The sequence below is a fragment of the Daphnia pulex genome, chromosome 1 (assembly GCF_021134715.1).
Source record: "Daphnia pulex isolate KAP4 chromosome 1, ASM2113471v1".
Taxonomy (NCBI): Eukaryota; Metazoa; Arthropoda; class Branchiopoda; order Diplostraca; family Daphniidae; genus Daphnia; species Daphnia pulex.
This window is the reverse complement of record NC_060017.1, coordinates 5646274-5663811: the sequence shown is the minus strand read 5'-3', so window position 1 is coordinate 5663811 and position 17538 is coordinate 5646274. Positions and strand designations below refer to the sequence as shown.

General features: G+C 36.2%; 4 protein-coding genes and 3 long non-coding RNA genes across 10 annotated transcripts; 4 read left to right on the top strand and 3 right to left on the bottom strand.

Moving 5' to 3' along the window:
- Positions 1-589: 589 nt before the first annotated feature.
- Positions 590-8601, bottom strand: LOC124190347. Of its 3 annotated transcripts, none has more exons than XR_006872945.1 (8): positions 8428-8601; positions 8236-8358; positions 3353-3434; positions 2606-3240; positions 2409-2539; positions 1728-1820; positions 1545-1665; positions 590-1150 (listed from the first exon to the last, which is right to left on the bottom strand). It is a non-coding gene; the product is annotated as an uncharacterized LOC124190347 (long non-coding RNA). The 3 variants fall into 3 exon arrangements; XR_006872943.1 differs by having other exon boundaries at positions 8236-8300; XR_006872942.1 differs by lacking the exons at positions 2409-2539; positions 2606-3240; positions 3353-3434; positions 8236-8358; positions 8428-8601 and adding an exon at positions 1911-2105.
- LOC124190318 (keratin-associated protein 19-2-like) lies at positions 6605-7427 on the top strand. The gene is made up of 4 exons (XM_046582946.1): positions 6605-6754; positions 6882-6966; positions 7038-7120; positions 7189-7427. The coding sequence occupies exons 1-4, from the start codon at positions 6740-6742 to the stop codon at positions 7315-7317; spliced, it is 312 nt and encodes a 103-aa protein (XP_046438902.1). The 5' UTR covers positions 6605-6739; the 3' UTR covers positions 7318-7427.
- A 211-nt stretch (positions 8602-8812) lies between the features above and the next one.
- Positions 8813-9611, top strand: LOC124190329 (cystatin-B-like). Its single transcript, XM_046582957.1, has 3 exons — positions 8813-9060; positions 9161-9340; positions 9421-9611. Exons 2-3 carry the CDS (start codon positions 9164-9166, stop codon positions 9538-9540), a joined length of 297 nt encoding a protein of 98 aa, XP_046438913.1. The 5' UTR covers positions 8813-9060; positions 9161-9163; the 3' UTR covers positions 9541-9611.
- Position 9612: 1 nt separating this feature from the next.
- On the bottom strand, positions 9613-10415 carry LOC124190305. Of its 2 annotated transcripts, none has more exons than XM_046582936.1 (4): positions 10227-10415; positions 10099-10169; positions 9931-10039; positions 9613-9858 (listed from the first exon to the last, which is right to left on the bottom strand). In XM_046582936.1, exons 1-4 carry the CDS (start codon positions 10320-10322, stop codon positions 9751-9753), a joined length of 384 nt encoding a protein of 127 aa, XP_046438892.1. In that variant the 5' UTR covers positions 10323-10415; the 3' UTR covers positions 9613-9750. The 2 variants fall into 2 exon arrangements, with proteins under 2 accessions (XP_046438892.1, XP_046438888.1); XM_046582932.1 differs by having other exon boundaries at positions 9613-9862; positions 10227-10407.
- Positions 10416-11955: 1540 nt separating this feature from the next.
- On the top strand, positions 11956-12752 carry LOC124190300. Its single transcript, XR_006872939.1, has 2 exons — positions 11956-12205; positions 12275-12752. It is a non-coding gene; the product is annotated as an uncharacterized LOC124190300 (long non-coding RNA).
- Positions 12753-13766: 1014 nt separating this feature from the next.
- LOC124190287 (keratin-associated protein 19-2-like) lies at positions 13767-14565 on the top strand. Its single transcript, XM_046582916.1, has 4 exons — positions 13767-13891; positions 13980-14064; positions 14136-14212; positions 14278-14565. Exons 1-4 carry the CDS (start codon positions 13877-13879, stop codon positions 14389-14391), a joined length of 291 nt encoding a protein of 96 aa, XP_046438872.1. The 5' UTR covers positions 13767-13876; the 3' UTR covers positions 14392-14565.
- On the bottom strand, positions 13980-17105 carry LOC124190296. Its single transcript, XR_006872938.1, has 2 exons — positions 14933-17105; positions 13980-14868 (listed from the first exon to the last, which is right to left on the bottom strand). It is a non-coding gene; the product is annotated as an uncharacterized LOC124190296 (long non-coding RNA).
- Between the last annotated feature and the right edge of the window lie 433 nt (positions 17106-17538).

Here is a 17538-nt window from a genome sequence, read left to right as displayed (position 1 = left end):
GCAAGCAATCCGTCACCCAATTTGACAAAAAGTGATAGTTTGTTTTCACGGAAATTGCGTCAGACGGTTAAAACATTTCTAGTTCAACAATCTCACGTAGAAAATTGGCATCTAGTCTACTGGTGCAAATTGCGATTCTTTAAGCTTTGATTAATTTATGCGATGTGTTAAAAGCTATTGTGAGTAGCCAATAAATTGAACTAATTCGCTTTTTCAGAATAATTTGAAGAAAGATCACAAGCAAATTAAAAAACAACAGTGATCTAAAACCAAAATATTCAGAAAAAGTTAGATCAATTTTTTAGCTACCCACAATTGCTTTTAACACATCACCTAAATTAATCAAAGCTTAAAGAATCGCAATTTGCACCAGTAGACTAGATGCTAATTTCTACATGAGATTTTTGAACTAGAAATTGTTTAACCGTCTGACGCAATTTCCGTGAAAACAAACTACCACTTTTTGTCAAATTGGGTGGCGGATTGCTTTCTAAAAAGCCTCGCACAAAAAAAATTGTCTTGAACCGGACGCTCTGTTTAATGAATTGTTTATTTTGCAAGTGTTCCGGAATAAATATAGTTTCACAAATTTTTATACAATACATTTTATTTATTTGCTATTAATATGATAATAGATATACAATTATTGTGTGAATTTGTTGTTGGGGATTGTGGGGTTTTAGGAATGGATGTGAGTGGATGTGGGATTTGGTGTTGGTGCTTATGGGGTTTGAGGAATGGATGTGTAAGTGGAAGTAGGGAAGGTATAGGTTGACAGGAAGGTATAGGTTAACAACAGTTTCTATCACCAAGTACTGCATATTCATTAAAAATATACCTCACTTCTTTTAGTAAATCATAATCAAATACCCCACTCCAACTTCCTCCTCATTCCCCCATCCTGGACATGTTTATTATTTGTTTGACATAAACCTCCCCGTAATACTTTTTTTTTCCTTCTCAATATATAAAGATAAACTGCAAAGGCACAAATAGCAATTATAAACAAAATTGGATGTCACTTCTGTAGCACAAAACCAGCACCTTGGATGCACAAGGAACAGCAACTTGATGCAGATATCTTTCACCACCATAGGCTGCAACAACACACCACATTGGACAGCAACACCACTGCTCCGTAAACATGAACCTATAACCAAAGTAAAAATTATCTTCAGCATCATTGGAAATCCTGTATGAAACTAAAAATAATATGCTACATTATATCACTTCAAATATTAAACCCAAATATTAAACATTATATTATACCTAACATTGAAACTCAAATTTACATGAAACTAGATGACTAATTTAAGATTTAAATGTTTGAAGAATACTTTACAGTGAAACAAATAAACAAAACCTTTTTCAGTAACTGCCTTTCTTGCTTACAACAAACTCCCCTTTAAAAAATCCACAACAGAACACATGACTGAAGGAAATAGCTGTTGACTTGTCGAAATCCCAAAATGTTAAAACTAACCAGTGGATGCAAAGTTTGATCACATTTTAATTGTAAAATCTAAATTGGATAAGATTGTCACCTTCAAATAGTGTATGTGTTCATGATGTTCACAGCAAAGGTAAATGAGAACTCCACGAAACCTGCACAATTAGATGCAAGTCCTAGACTGGTTGGTGGAAGCTCCTTATATTATAAGATGCCTGCAATCAATCATTACAAATGTCATGATCAAAATTTCAATCAGTTTAATCAATGATTTTACCATTCAGAACTTTCCACATCCACATGTAAAATGTTACTCAGCTTCTGGATGTGGTGGACAGCATGTTTCCAAGTCTTAAGCATCAAAATTCATCTACAGATAAAAAATTACATTTAACACTTTCAGGCAGCTTTCAGGGCACTTTCCAAGTTTCACTGCACGACAATTTAATCGAACCAATACCAAGAATAATAGCGAGATCACCAACCGCCAACCCGAACTAACTAAAACCCATCACAAATTCTAAGAAATGCCTAGCAAGTAGCAATCCAGTTAATTAAGCTCACATCACAACCCCAAACAAAGGAACATGGCGTCTCTTCCATCAGAACTCTAACGAAAAACCAAGAAGAAGGTAGGGGCTAAACGGTAAACAGCTAGACTACGCCCAACAACTCCAAACCTGGCCACGAGATGTCCTCTCAGTATCTCAGCCATAATCATTAAACACAAATTTGTTGATTTTACTTAAGCCAATTTGATGGGTGGAATGATTGACCAGATTCGTCAACACTTTAATCAGGCTCTAAGCATAGCGACTTATTTTTGGCAGAAACGGAAACGGAACGGCATTTCACTTCCATTTCATAATCGTTCAACGTCTCCCAGAAGTGAGCCGCTTCCGCGTTGCTACTCTCGTTAACAATTTTCGCTCAATTTTAGATTACAAGTAATTCGTACCCTGCGTGTCGGCGCACATGAAACAGCAATCACGAGTTGAATTCGTCCTGCACTGTTTGTGCAGCAGCAGCACCACCTAAGACTGCAACAACATGCCACATTTGACAGCAACATCACCGCTAAACGTGAACCTATAACAAAAATAAAATTAATCTCATTGGAAATGTTGTATGAAAAAACAATTTTATTATACCTACATTATATCAATTCAAATAATAAACCAAAATATTCTACTGCAACATTATCTGTGACGATTGTTAAACTAGAATTTACATTAAATTAGATGACACGTTTAAGATTTAAATAAAATTCATTTGAACTTTATAGAATACTCATCTTCGCTCAACATTCAACTTCCAGAGGTGAGCCGCTTCCGGGTTGCTCCTTCGCCTGAGTTTAGATTTCAAGTAATTCGTATCCCGCGTGTCACGGAACATGAAATAGCGGTTAGGGGATGAACTCTTCATGCACTGTTTGTTGGCAATAACAAATTGCTGAATAGACAAATTTTATTTAGTCTGGAACTGAAAAAAGGTTTCAATGTCTGCATCGGTGGTTCAATTTAGCAAACTAAACTACCCATGATTGTGTGCACTTCTAATTAAATACTTTACAATAGCCTAAAAGATAGACTTTAAAGAGGCAGAAAAACCTTGATTAAGTAGTGCTGAAATGGAAAGTTAGGTTAAATTATGCCACGTCTGGTCTTGATGTCATCCTGAAGAAGAAGCAGTGCGCACTGCGCAACAACTCAACATTGTCACTTGACTCTCACTGGTCATATTGATGCATGAAGATTGATTGATTGATGGCCAAACTGCTTTCTAATTGCCTTTTGATAATCATTCATTCAGACTTCAGAGGATTAGTAGATCTGAGATTATGATCAGATCTTCAAAAAAGATAGCTAATATAGATATAGATAATTAAACAATAATGATTACTGTAAAATAGTGTGACCTCTTGGATTGAATTAGACTGAAGTATGCTGCATCATTTCTTGTCGAGTTGGCCAGGTTCAACATCCTGTTTTAAAATATTTGCATACATGGTGATGTGGACATATGATGCATTCTACAGTTATTAGAGATTCAAGTTAATGGTTTCAGTAATGAGCCATCGGCTTCTTCGTTAACATCCAACACAAAAACCCTTGCTATTTTCTAAAAAAATTCGTTGATGCACTTTGTGCAACATAATCTACAGATTTACCAGAACAGAATCTTAAAACAATAAAACTGCTGTTTTTCTGTGTCCTCTCTACTTAACATAGCCTAAATAATAAATATCTCATAAAACAGTCACAAGAACATTAAAGTAATCTCCTATTTCTGTTCTTCTTTAGTTCTTTCCTTACGAAACCAAAAGCACTCGCCGCCACCAAAAGTAAGCCGCCATGCGACTCGCAGCAGACGACAAACAATCAAGCATGATTCCAATAAGTAGTACGAAATGTCTCTACTAGGTGCCTGATGAATGATGATAGCGGCTTTTTCAAAAATGGTTATTAAGTTGACCAATAAAAATATCAACTGAGTAGAGTTGACGCGGAGATGAATAGAATATGAATTGATTAGGTTGAGAAGAGCCCACACCCGTAAAACGAAGATGCTTTCTTTCTTTGTTTGCAAACAAAACGAACAAATGAATTGAAATTTACGTAGGTCCTATCGGAAGTTTAGAGAAATAATCAGAAATCGGTTTTGTATGGACTTATTTTATCACATAGGAAAGAAATGTTTTAAGTCGTAATGGCACGGTATTCGTGCTCCATTGACTATCATTGCTCGTTGGCATTGAAGGGGAGGGAAAGTAACAAAGTATGATTTATTGAGGGGCTGTGTGACCATCTTTCTTATGTATAAAATGCTTCAAAACTTAATAACTCGATCATACATTTTAAAAAAGGGGCAGACTTGAGATGACGCCCTCAGCTGTATTTTTATCTAAACAAGAAAATACGAGACGAAGATGGAAATAAACGAATTTCATTATTACGACAGCGTCATTTTCGAATTTTTCTTTAAAAGTTTCTCTTCTTAAAAGAAGAAGGCCATCATATTACGGCCTTACTCCACTTTGAAAAAAAAAAAAAATCGTCCAAGAGCCTTTGCTTGCAATCATACGGCCGAGAAAGGTACACATCGATTTAGTAGCAGCGGGAGCGAATGTAACGCTTATAAATTTTGACGCATCCAAAGAAACGTTCGCGAAAGTATTCTCGACATGACATGCAAGTACTCTTGTGAAATCGCATGGGCCATTGTATTCAACGAGTATAAAAAGCCATCCTTACTTTGTTGGATAAGTCAGTTTCCTACTACCCTCCAAAATAACGAAACCGGCACGCAGCTCTTCTTTCATTTTTTGAAATGTTCAAATTCGCGGTATGTATTTTTTAAAGTGTCGTTCAATAATAATATAAGCTTTTAAAATTAAATATTCATTTAACTTAGATGATTGCTTTGATGACCATCATTTTCATGGTAACCTTTGGTTTTGCGCATCCATCGTCGTACGGATACGATGCCCCGAAGGCAACTAAAGGTATATTCAAGTAAAAATAAATAGTAATGGAATCAGTGAAATAATTTTTTTTTCCAATACACTGGTATGTCAGGTTATGGAAATGGCCCGGAATATGGTTCTCAACCCGCTCCTATTTATGGTAAAAGAACTTTGGTTATGCACTATTTAAGTATTTGACATCATTTTAATTGTTGGAAAAATTATTAAAACATAGGCTCTGGCTACGACAAATCAATCTACGGTGTTTACGAAGGCCACCCGGTATACTTACTGAAAAATTTCGTATTATCCTTATTTTATTTATTTTTAAATTACATTTTATAGGGACTTTATCAGTCTGAAAAGAAAGCTTACTAAGACTTTGTGATGCCGGCCACTTCTCGAGCTTGTTTGGATTTTTTTAAATATTCTAGAAGACAGTCCTGATGTGTATAACGTATATCTGCTTTTATTTTTATATGGAACCTCTGTGTAGGTAAAAAAAAAACTAGAACTATATAAATCATGGAATAAACACTTCAATTTCGATTTGGTACTTAAATTGTACTACCCCCATTATTAAGAAGCAAAAGAGAAAACTGTTCTTGATAAAGAATCTTCGCGATCGGCTGCTTCTGCAGATGGCGAATTTTACTTTCAAGACATCAAAGAACGCGTATCATCTTTAGTAGTCCATATAGATTTATTTTATTACCATTATCATTTTTTTTTTACAAAAATTGTTTGTGTGGGTGGACAATCATCGGTCTTCGTAATAGGCTAATAGCTTTTGCTTCGTGTAGGACTTTTGATCAACGACTTGTGTTATAAAGAAGACAATAAACGAGCTGTGACGCTGAAAATAATGGAGAGAAAAGTTAACTCGTATTTTTCTTTCGTTCCGGATTTCTCGCAACACACGATAAGCCAGAATGCAATAATAAAAAAAAAACGCCCGGAGAAGAGTATAAATACAAAAACACAATAAGCCAGCTGAACACTTTCATTTCATTCGTCGCAGCACGAATTTCTACAGCGCAGCGTCTCCGTATGGTTATATACGATGACGAATTTTCTTGCGCAAGTGAGAGACAAGTAGAACAGGTGCGAGAGAGAGCTGTCATCACTATAGGAAATAACGAATGTGTAGCAAACACATATATTAGCATCTACCATGGAAAGTTCTCGCCACTGGCTTCGACTATAGATTACTGTTAAAGCCAATAATAAATCATGATAGCCTGGCTGTTATATGTTGATGCTATATTGCTTTAACGTATTCAGGCTTCCAGCAGAGCGAATGTTTTGGCAGTTTCACGAAGTCGTAAATACGTAGTATTTAGTTTTTTAAATATTCTAAAACGGTGAGACTTATACTAATCGGCCTATGAAATAATTGTATTAAACATTTTGTCTGGGGCCTATCATAAAAAAATCTTTTTCGCTTAGACCGATGGCGCGGTGCATTTGATGCAATTCGGTGTTTATAGCCCATGCAGTGTCGGTAACTAAACTGTATAGACCATTACTATGGAGAAATCGACTGAAATAGTCTGCACGGGAAAGGTAGCGGAACAATAAACGCCTCCCTCTTAAAAATAGCAACACGAGAAAACCATTAAAAAAAAGCATTTCAATAGTATGGAACTGTGAATTGCTGTAACAATGTCCATATGCGCAATCTTCTTTTTAAAAAAAGGGAAAGTTGTGAGATTTTGGTGGCAAATATAAAAACAACGCCCATCTGAGGAAGTTCGACTAGTTTCTTTCGACGGTGCCAGCAAGTCACTTGTTTCGCTGTCCATCTGTTCGTTATTTTAAAAATGAAAAACGTCACTGTAAGAACTTAAAAGCAACAATTAGGCATCTATTCCTAGACAGGGTCAAATTAGGAATAATCGACTATTGTGCTACAATATTTACTTAGCACTTGTATGAATTATTTATTCATTTTTTTAATTACAGGTAATTTGTTTTCTACTTATCGGAGTTATGGCAGTGATGATAAGTGCTCGGCCATCAGTGTACGGTTATGGGGCTGACTACGGAGGTGACTGACAGTGTTATTGGCATGTATGATTAATCGAATTTCAATAACAAATTTTTTTCGTGAGTTATTAGGTTATGGATTTGTCGATTATCAACCTCCTCATTATGGTTCCGGCTATGATAAATATGTCTTTGGCAATTATGAGGGACACGCGGTAAATGTTTACTGAGATAAATATCTATGGTGCAATTATTTTTTACAATTTTCATTGGAAATATACAGGGACATTACGACTACAGCAGGATCTTGAACAACTACCAACATGGAAGCGACTCGAAAAGGGACTATCTCCAAACGCCTTACGGCTATGGTCAACCTTACGGCTATGGTCAACCTTACGGAATATATTAATCTCACTTAAAATATAGACATTATAAAATTATCTGTATGAACTGCTCGCCATATTGTGATCTATAGATTCAGTTGTATATGAATATCAGATGAATATATCGTTAACATAGTTTCATGACACAATAAAATCTAAATTTTCTACAAAGCCCTGGCTAACTAAAAGTCGTTTTTCAATTATTCATTAGCAATACCTAGTGATGAATAGAAACTTTTACAAATCAAACTTGTTTCTTGAGTGCAGTTTTCTTTGTGGGACATGTGATAGGCCCACAGAATTCTCATTTAACGAAACATGTTCCATGTGTTCCTGTTCTGTTCACTTGACGGATCTGAACGTAAGGGAGAAATAGCACGACCGCAGTGGCGTCGCACAGTTGATTTCTGAAAAATAGTTTTCCTTGTTTTCTTTTATTTCTTAATTTTACATAAACTATAAAAGCACTTAAACTATGAATCGGGAAAAGTTTTAAAAACCCATAATTGTCGTCATAGCCTGGAGTAAAGAAATTTTTTTTTATGAGAACAAATCTGAAAGTTACTCATTAAAATATGTGGAAGATAATTGAGTCCGTCAGACCGTAACACAATTTTCTTTTACTGCTTCGCTAAGCTTTTCGCAAGACTTTTCGCAAATCTATTGAGGTTTTGCCAATTTCTCTGTCTCAAAAATGATATAATTCGTGTTCCGTGTTTCACGTTTCGCTTTCGCTTTCGCGTTTTTAGATTTGACGTTTCGTTTTCATATTTTAAGCTCCCTCGTGAAAATGAGATAAATGTAAAGGAGTTTACTTATACTGAGTCATTAAAGTTTAACTACTCAAGTGAAAGAGGAGAGTGAAGATTTCAAAGTAGTGGCGGTAGTGGAGTGATGTGCTCATTGTGATGTACCAATTCTCAAGATAAATTTCTCATACATACTTGATACTTCATCATGTAGGCCACATAGGTATATGTAACGTCGATTCTTTACGCTAATCAGCTACCTACAATGAAAATGAAAGTGAGCCGTGAGCCAATTTTGGGTTGAGTTGTGTTTGAATTCTGCTTTGGAAGTTTTAATAAATAGTGGAGTTAGAACTGCTTGAACTGCATTTTCCACATAATATTTACCTAAAATATAGTTTGACATCCAAGTCCGTTATTCCAATAGACCAATATTCTCGCTGTTAGAGTGATAGAAGGAGTAGAAATAAAAAATAGTAAATAATTAATCGTAGCTGTCAAAAGACAACAGCAGTCGATGCAACTTCTTCCGTCTACACAACTCCATCTTGCGTGAAAAACCAACAACGAAGAATTTACAAAAATAAAAGATTTTCCCGCATTTTTTTAATTTAATATAATTTTAGAAAAAAAAATAATAAAAAAAAAACAGTATTGGGTATTGCGTTGTAAAAAGATTAGGAGTTTCTTGAAATATTAACCTATTAATCTTATGAAGAAAAAAAGGGGGAGGCTTTGTTATGGAAACCACAAACCAGGACGTTAGTGTGACAACAACAAACAAAAGAACGGGCGTTGACTCATCAGCTGACGTGACGTCCATGCAGCAGTTTACCAACGAAATTTACCAAGTCGAATCGTTGATCAACGTCGAACACTTGTGGTGAATCATCATCTACAATTCTACAGCCTTACGTTACACACAAGTGCGCATTCTATTTCTAGTTCTAGTCTTGCTGTCTCAGTCTTCACTCTCCAGCAGATTCAGGCTACACTTTTTAACCTTACAGCTCAATATTGGTATTTTAAAATGTTCTATTTGATTTCTTTTACTGCACATAATCCATTCGACTATTAAAAAGCAAATTTTCTTAATTGTGATTTCTTCTTGCACCTCTAGAGAATGTCCAAAATGACAGGAGGAATCTCTGATAACGATGAGCCTGCTACTGCTGAAGTACAAACTTTGGTTGAACAAGTCAAAGACCAAATTACAGGAAAAATGAATGGAACTTTTGAAGTATTTGAAGCCATTACTTTTAAGTCTCAAGTAGTAGCTGGACGCAACTATTTTGTCAAGGTCAAGAACTGTTTAATATTCCTTTATTTTTCCTAAGTTTCTCATACACACTTTTAATTAAATTACCTATTGCATTGCAGATTCATGTTGGCAATGATAAATGCATCCATGCACGCATATACAAAAATCTGCAACGTGAAGTATCTGTTCATTCCATTCAAGAAGACAAGACTAGAGAAGATCCCATCACATATTTTTAACTTATATATTTCCATTCAATATTTTAATGGCACTTTTTATCATAAAAAATTAATAAACACATAAGACTTTACTTTGCTTTATGGAAATTTGAACATTTATTAGGTTAAAGTAGAAATACAATTAAGGAGATTACATGGTAATAAGGTTATCGTCTTTTGAAATTGGGAATGATGATGACAAATTTCCTTCAAATTCAGCTGTTGAAGCCTTTAAAGGGTTTGTGTTGTTATCGGTAGGTACTGTTGAACTTTTCTGGTTATTGCTTGGTTTGTTTCGTTTCTTCCTGATATGTTTGGGTCTGGATTTAACATTATTTTCTGCCTAGTTGTATTAATAAACCATGCAGAGTATTATGAAATGAGACAATATGAAGTTAATAACTGTAATACCTTTTCACTTATAAAGTCAGTAGCTTCAGCATAATTACTGGCTGCAGCAGCAGCAGCAGCAGCTGTGTGGTAATCAACTCCATGGTATTCGAGACGATCTTTCAGCTTTCTAAATGTTTGCACAGTAATCAAATATTTGAGAGGATTATGTAGTATGGGAAACTGTACTTGCACTGATTTTCAGATTTATAAATGAGTAGTTTCAAGTTGATCAGCCGAGATGAAAGGGCATCGTTGTCCTATAATTATAAGGAATTAAAATATAGTTGTACGATAATTAATCAAAGCAAACTTGCCTTTGAAATCTCCTCACATCTTCCTTTAAGAATTTTTTGCAACTGTTGATAGTCTTTTTTGGGTGGACTGTGATTTGACAGCGATTCAGTATTCATTTCTCGCTTTTGTTTACCTACGAAATGGGAACCACCAGTCTACTGCAGCCGGTCCCTGCAACAATCCTTAGGACGGGTGTTACTAATCAGAGGAAAAGGCGAGCAGAATGCTTCTTCTCCGGAATTAATTATTGAAATTTGGAAACAACACTAGAGTGTTAACAAAAACTATAGTTTCTAAATTGAAATATAATAAAGCAATGTACTAATTATTTTGTGATATTTTATAAATAACGCTTGATTGGATTGGGCATTGGGGGTAGACGCACCTGACGCAGGCAATGGAGAGTGACGCTGGAACCAGCTGGAACGGTTGAATCCCTGTAAATGAATGTAAATCCTCGGGAGTAGCGGGTGATCACACCTGATCGCACTTTGAAAATATTAGACTCGCTTAGTGATTCGTGACATTGGTATTGAACCGTTTTTTCTCATTTAACTTTCTTCTACGTATACCAAGCAAAATTTCACAACCTGTGAGTAGAAATACTACTATATTTTAAAAGTTTTACTTGACATGCAGTCATGCACTGTGTTTTGTTTATGACTATATTTAGAGTATTGACCAGAGTAGTATGAAATATTCCCTCACTGAAAAATACTACAATTTGTATACCTCTAAATAGGACAAGGTGACACTTTCAAATAATTTTGATCGTCTGTTTTTCACTCTCGCATCAGCGACTCTGATTTTTTTCTTAACTTCTTCACAGTCCACTGGTTTACACTCATAAATATAAAATTTACTATCCCTGGAGGCTAAATTACATCGGTTAAAAAAATGAAAGTGAGCGATTTTCTTCTTTTTGAAATATATTTCTTTTTCCACCAACGATTTTGCCAAATGGTTGTTTGTTTTCCTCTGGCTAGTTTTCCAATCCAAAGTAATCACATTGCATGGTCTAGCTACCACAGAGGGCTCTTAGATTCTCATGTTTCAGCCGCGGTTCAGCTATACAGATTACTTTAAACTAGTATTGTAGAATTCTGTGTTTTGTAACAGTTTGTGTTGAATTGCTGACCGCTGAATTGGGAGGCTATGGGAAATTTACGTTATCAAAAACATCAAAACATGTTGCGGATTGCTGATTCATGCTGATTGGTGCTAGATTGATTTAACCAAGTCCAGGTTGTTTATAAAATGTAATAATTAGCGATGATAAGACGCAAGGTCGCGAATATTGATGAATGACATCATCAGCTGTTATATAGCCCTATAAAATTGTTTGCTCTGCATAAGCCTATACATTTCTAGTTCATTGGTAACGTTCACAACATTCCGTTAAATGTTTTTCTTGGTTTGGGAAAGTACACTACATTTACTGTTTTGTCCGGACTAACCAATTAATTGTAGTAGCCTATAAACATACATTATGTAATACTTTTTGTATTAAACAAAAATCGCAAAAATTGAACGACATGTGGTAACTGTACCGTGTAGCTTTATGTGGTTTAAAAGCATTTTTAATTAATTTTCGTGGTAGTTCTTTCGAGACGGACACACAGCAGATGCAAATGGAGTCGACAGTTTGGCTGTTTTTTTTACGGAAATGCCGACTAAACATATAGCGTCGATGATTATATGTTATAACACAGAGAGCGGTTATGCCTCCCGTTTGCATAAAGTGTTCCGTTAACCTGAATAGGGTACTGTCCACTTACAAGGCGTACGGTTCACTTCTTTCAACAATCTAGATTGAGGATGAGTTATACAAGTTGCCACGTCTCACCTAAAGACCTCTTTAAGAATAAGTAAGTGGAACATCATTGGAACCAGCTTCATAGGTAGCGGCCTTATATAGCTGTATAACACGGCCAGTCTCATTCATTCGCGCATCTTTAAACTCACAACAGCTTCTAAGATGAACATCCGTCAGATTTACGTAAATATAATTCTACTATAAATTCACAGCATTTCGATATTTATACTGAGATTTTCTTACTTTGTCTAGTTTTTTGTCTCCGTTGCGTTGATCTTCCTAATGGTGTATTCGACAACGCCGGTAAATAGTCAACAAGAGGCTTACGTCGATAAGTGGGAGCCCTTCGACATCCAAAATAGTCCACATGTTGATCGTTTTGAATCAAACTACAACAAATTTGGTGTGTCTCCAGAATCTCAAGTTGGTACCATTCACGAATTTATTGCCCAGAGCCCAGCAGCCCGCAAAATGGTCAAGTCGCACAAGCGATTTTACCGTGTTTGATGGCTCATCATCAGTTTTATCTTGAAAGGAGCGTCGTGTTATATGCTATATTTTTTTTATTGTTAATACTCCACTGCTATTATAACTTGCTATGTTATTTCTGAGTATAAAAACGAAATTGTTGAAAGCGTTTTTGCTGTGTCTGACGGTTTCTGATAGTTATTTTTATTATGACAAATGTATCAACATTTTTTGGCTCAAGAAATAGAAACTTAGGAATTAATTTCGTTGCTTTCTTTTGATATTTTTGTCAACTGACAAGTGAGAAAGGGTGAAATTTACCAGACTTTCTCTTCGTCTTGTTGCGTATGAACATCTCCGATCAACGCACCCGATTTCAAGAGGCACCGCGGCTGAACAAGATTTTTTTATACCGTATTTCCATGCAGAAGAAAATTGTGAAGGCTAAAACAAGTTGGTTCATCTAGGATATGTTAAGGCTAATTTAAGGTTACACCCGATGAACTTTTTTCGTATTCGGTTGGCAATTTTGTTGTTTCAACTGATTTTGATATAAATAGTGAGTAGGCCTACACAGTATTTTACGTGGACAAAATAATTTTTCAAGAAATTTTTCGATCCTCGTCGTCCTCGACCCTTTATACATAGGCCTAATTGTTTAAATTACATAAAATAAAAGTATATTACTACAAGAAAGGTTGAGAATTTTATTTCACAGCAGCATGTGTTCCATGGTCGTATTTCTATGGTACAATTGTGTCGCATTGTTAGGTTGGTCAATCAAGCGTGTGGAAATCGAAACCGATTTTTGGGGTGAAGGATATTGGCTGTTCTATTTCGAGGAGTGCGATTGCTTCACAACAACACGCAATCTATGTAAGTTGAGCTTATCGGTTTGTCTCATCAGTCTGTTTGTGTCTTTGCGAGTGTCTTTGATGATGATTTCCTTATTAAACGAGAACTTTCATAACACCCGAAAGGGAAAATGTGTATATACAACAGCTGGTGTAATCCTTTAATAACACACGTATCTGTTATTACCCATTACCCATAACACATATACCCTCGAGCTATAAGCCATTAGAGAAAAACGATTCGTGAGAGTCATAGTCCGAAAAGAGCTGGTAGAGGACCGTAAAGATCTACCTACAATTGTCTAATACGTAACACTGGACCAACGAAAAAGAAAAACTCAACATGTAAGTTGCAATGCCTATAGACCACGGGCGCGTGAATAAGACAGTTTCTTCCGAAAAGGAAAGTTGGGCTTTAATAAGATTCTCAGCGGATATAAAAAGGAGCTCACTTGTTGCTCTTGGTACGCACTTTCCTCCAGCATCGTGAACCAGACACAACTCAGTTTTTCTTCCTTTTTCATCGTCAAGAATGAGCAAATTTATTGTAGGTCTTTAATAGAATAGATTCCATTTCAGTTTTACTCACATGCTGGATTATACGCCTAACTGCTGGATGTTATTTTTGTGTACAGGCAATCAGCTTATTCCTTGGAGTCGTGATTGCGCTGTGTTCGGCTTACCCATCGTCTTATGGGGGTTACGGAAACAGCTACGGGGGTAAGAGTTTATATAAATTCAATTTAAAACATTATTATTTATAAATTATGTTGATATTGCCTATGGTATAGGTTTTGAGCCAGCATATGCACCGCATTTTGGATCTGGTTACGACACATACATTTACGGTTCATACTTTGGACATCCGGTAATGCGCATATTTTTCTATGCTACAATATTTGATTATTTATATTATTTCTGAGTTATATACAGGGACCTTATGACACTTATGGCAAGTCTTACAACAATTATAATGAGGGAAATAATTATAACAAAGGATATCACCAAACGCCGTACGCCTACCCCAAATCTTACGGTTCATACTGAATTAATTCATCTCAATTCATCAGAAAAACACAGCACGAATGTGTCCTAAATTCCTACAAATATAACACATGTCATAATGATCTTTATTTTCAACAGTTTTTATTTTCATTATATGCATGTTAAAGTAATCTGTGAGACGCGAATAAATACATAATTTTTTTGTAAAAGCATAAATACACAAATATTTCTTTTCTTTACAATAATTGTAATCACACAGAGCATTGACATAGTAGGCTATATGAAAATCACGACACCTGACCGTCCCGATTTTTCTGACTGGTAGTCATTGGGTGGACAGCGCTATAGATATTCCAAGTAGGCCTAGACACTCGTTGACAGAGCCTGATGTGTGGGTGGTTAAACATATGTTTCTTCAAAAACTTGCGTTAGAGAGTAAAATTCATTTACTGGGACTGCTGGATGTTGTGTGAGTTGATCAAGTATTAGAGAAACTCCGGGCCCTTCTAATCACGCGTCCTGAAATAGAAATACCAGTCAAATTATTCGAGTATTTAGTGCGCCAGACAAACTATAGGCCTACTCTCATTTTCTCCGAGTAATCAGCGCGACATCCTTTTCCGGTACATGAGGCTGCTCCTGTCCCACCGCCTGTATAGATAACGGGCCACCAAGAAGTCCCACCACTGACAGCCAAATCCTTGCACTGTTATATATTCTCTCCGTTTGTTATATATTGTAAGGATCCATCGACCGGATCACGCTACCACGTTTCCCAATCAACGCCACCACTCAACCTTTTAGTCAGAATTTATTTTTTCTTTATGTATTCTATACAATGAAGTCGACACCTTTTACTAGCGAGCATAAAAAACCCCCTTTTATCTTCCTTCGACGCGTATCCAAAAGTTTCCGAAGGCCTTTTTCCACCCTTCGAGAAAATAAACCAACCAACGAATTGGTAATTACGCAAGAGTTTGGGGACCAGCAGTTAGGAGCCACGGCGGCGCAAGAAGGAGAATGAATTAAAATAGATACAGCCTCACCTCAAGATACAGGGGCGATCCCCAAAATTAAACCGACCCTTTCGCCTGATAGGCTGGCAGACGGACGGACCTTTACAATATAAAGTTGTTATTTTTGTTGTTGCGTGTGGAACAGGTGATGTCCGCCATCTGCCGGCCTCTCAATTTTTCTATCGCTTTTCCCTGCGCAGCCCCAATCTGTGCGCTTTCAAAAAGAACTGCTTTTAGCGGCAAAAAGCTGCTAATAATCCTCTTAACGAGGAATCCTTCGATGTGCAAGACCTTCCGTTTGCATACGGATTTCAATTGAACCCTTCTTATGCCGTTCAACCCCCACCTTTCCCCCTGCTTTGCTCTTACTCTCCGTTTAACGTTTGATGCTGGAATTCAAGGATTGTGTGTCAATGTTCATAATCTAGAACCAGCAGATAAACTAATTTTTGATTTCTTCTTTGTAACAAAGAAAGGAATTCAAATGGCATTTTTATAACAAATTCTGAAATTTGGATTTGATCATTTGTAGACTGAAAATCAAGTGCTTTCTTTGCCACCTCAGTGACAAAGAAAGGAATTCAAATGGCACTTGTAAATTAACCTTGATTTGTTTTTTATCTGAAAATTGATGAGCAGCATGAATCCTTGCAAGGATTGTGTGTCAGTGTTGATCATTTGGAGGCAGAAAATCAAAGAGTTTCTATGGCATCACTTCGATCAGTGACAAAAAAAGGAATTCAAATGGCACTTGAAAATTTACCTTGATTTGTTAATAAAAATTGTAAATGGATGCTTGACTGTATCCCATACGAGTTAATACACTTGTATATAGTTATTCCTCGATTGACCTTTTCCCGTTTGTGATTTACGCCCATCCCGCCCACCCCCAATTATCTTAATTTTCCTTTGCTTTCGAGCAAAATGCTGGAATTCAAGGGCTGTGTGTCAGTGTTGATAATTTAGATCAAGACAACTACCTACTTTGTGACTGACACCTTTGTTACAAAGAAAGGAATTCAAATGGTTCTTGAAAACTAACCCTTAACTTAATTTTTCTGTTCTTTCAAGCCGCGAATGCTGGAATTCAAGGACTGTGTGTCAGTGTTGATAACGTGAGGAAAGGAAATTTGAATTAACTTTTCACCAAACTTTGAAAAGTTTTAGTCTACTAGTCGTCTCGCTAGTCTTGGACTAGTGATGTCTCTGTGTCATTTGATTACTATAATGTAACCCTCCCTTTCGTTGGGCCGATTGCCCATCGATTCAGACAGAAAAAGGTCGAATGTTCACCTATTTGCCAAACTATGGCGCTTAATATGTCCAGATTACTTCTTATAGGACTAGTTATGTCTCTGTGCCATTTTTTCATTACCGAATCGGGTTTGATCGTACGGGAAGTTGAAAGACTTTTTCCATATCCTTTTAAAATTTGAACTATAGCTGATGGATTTGAATTTAAAAAAAGAACATGATTTAAAATTACAACGATACTTCCTCTCTCAGTGAAAAAAAAAAGTATCGTGGTAATCCTGTTGTTCTAATGCGGTAGCCCAGACGCTATGTATAACGTAGCTTAAAACTTGGATAAAAACCACATCAGTAAAATCATTCGAAACGAGTAATTTCATCTTATTCATACACAAATAGATAGAAATTACTTGTCGTGGCCCTTTTCTGTTGTTCATCGAGTAGTCTACTTTATCTGGCTACTCGATGAACTACAGAATGTAGACTGGCAATGTGTGTGTGCATCGCAAGTCATTTATAGGGAAAAGCAAGGTCATACAAATGAAAAAGATGTATGGTTAAGGTCAAAGGAAAGACCGCAAGATTTCGATATTAAGGTCCTCTTTGCGCCTCCTACCAGAAGTTAGGCTGGGAACCAGAAGACAAGAACTAACTATTCGTCCTCCGAGGTTTAGTTTGACGAATGCATAGACAGAAGGTCAGAAAATGGTCATTGACCTTGCATTTTCAATGGGAATATTTAGATCTTGGGATCCAGCTTGTTCCCTAAAGAGCACAGATCAAAATATCGTCACTGTGACGATACTTAAGTTTTTGCAGTAAGAACTAATATGGAAAAGTATACTTGTGGAAAAATTTGTAATTTGTAAAAGTTATTCAAAAAGGCAGTTGCTTGTTAGTTGTTATTAAACTTTCTTTTTGA

Bases quoted from the DNA above. Each gene is read 5' to 3' on its own strand.
- LOC124190318 (XM_046582946.1), top strand. The intron at 6,967-7,037 runs GTGACTGACAGT...GTGAGTTATTAG, and splicing joins TTATGGGGCTGACTACGGAG to GTTATGGATTTGTCGATTAT. The intron at 7,121-7,188 runs GTAAATGTTTAC...GGAAATATACAG, and splicing joins GCAATTATGAGGGACACGCG to GGACATTACGACTACAGCAG.
- LOC124190329 (XM_046582957.1), top strand. From the start codon at position 9,164: ATGTCCAAAATGACAGGAGGAATCTCTGATAACGATGAGCCTGCTACT. The intron at 9,341-9,420 runs GTCAAGAACTGT...ATTGCATTGCAG, and splicing joins GACGCAACTATTTTGTCAAG to ATTCATGTTGGCAATGATAA.
- LOC124190305 (XM_046582932.1), bottom strand. From the start codon at position 10,322: ATGAATACTGAATCGCTGTCAAATCACAGTCCACCCAAAAAAGACTAT. The intron at 10,170-10,226 runs GCAAGTTTGCTT...TTATAATTATAG, and splicing joins GATGTGAGGAGATTTCAAAG to GACAACGATGCCCTTTCATC. The intron at 9,863-9,930 runs GTATTACAGTTA...TAATACAACTAG, and splicing joins CTGACTTTATAAGTGAAAAG to GCAGAAAATAATGTTAAATC.
- LOC124190287 (XM_046582916.1), top strand. The intron at 14,065-14,135 runs GTAAGAGTTTAT...CCTATGGTATAG, and splicing joins TTACGGAAACAGCTACGGGG to GTTTTGAGCCAGCATATGCA. The intron at 14,213-14,277 runs GTAATGCGCATA...AGTTATATACAG, and splicing joins GTTCATACTTTGGACATCCG to GGACCTTATGACACTTATGG.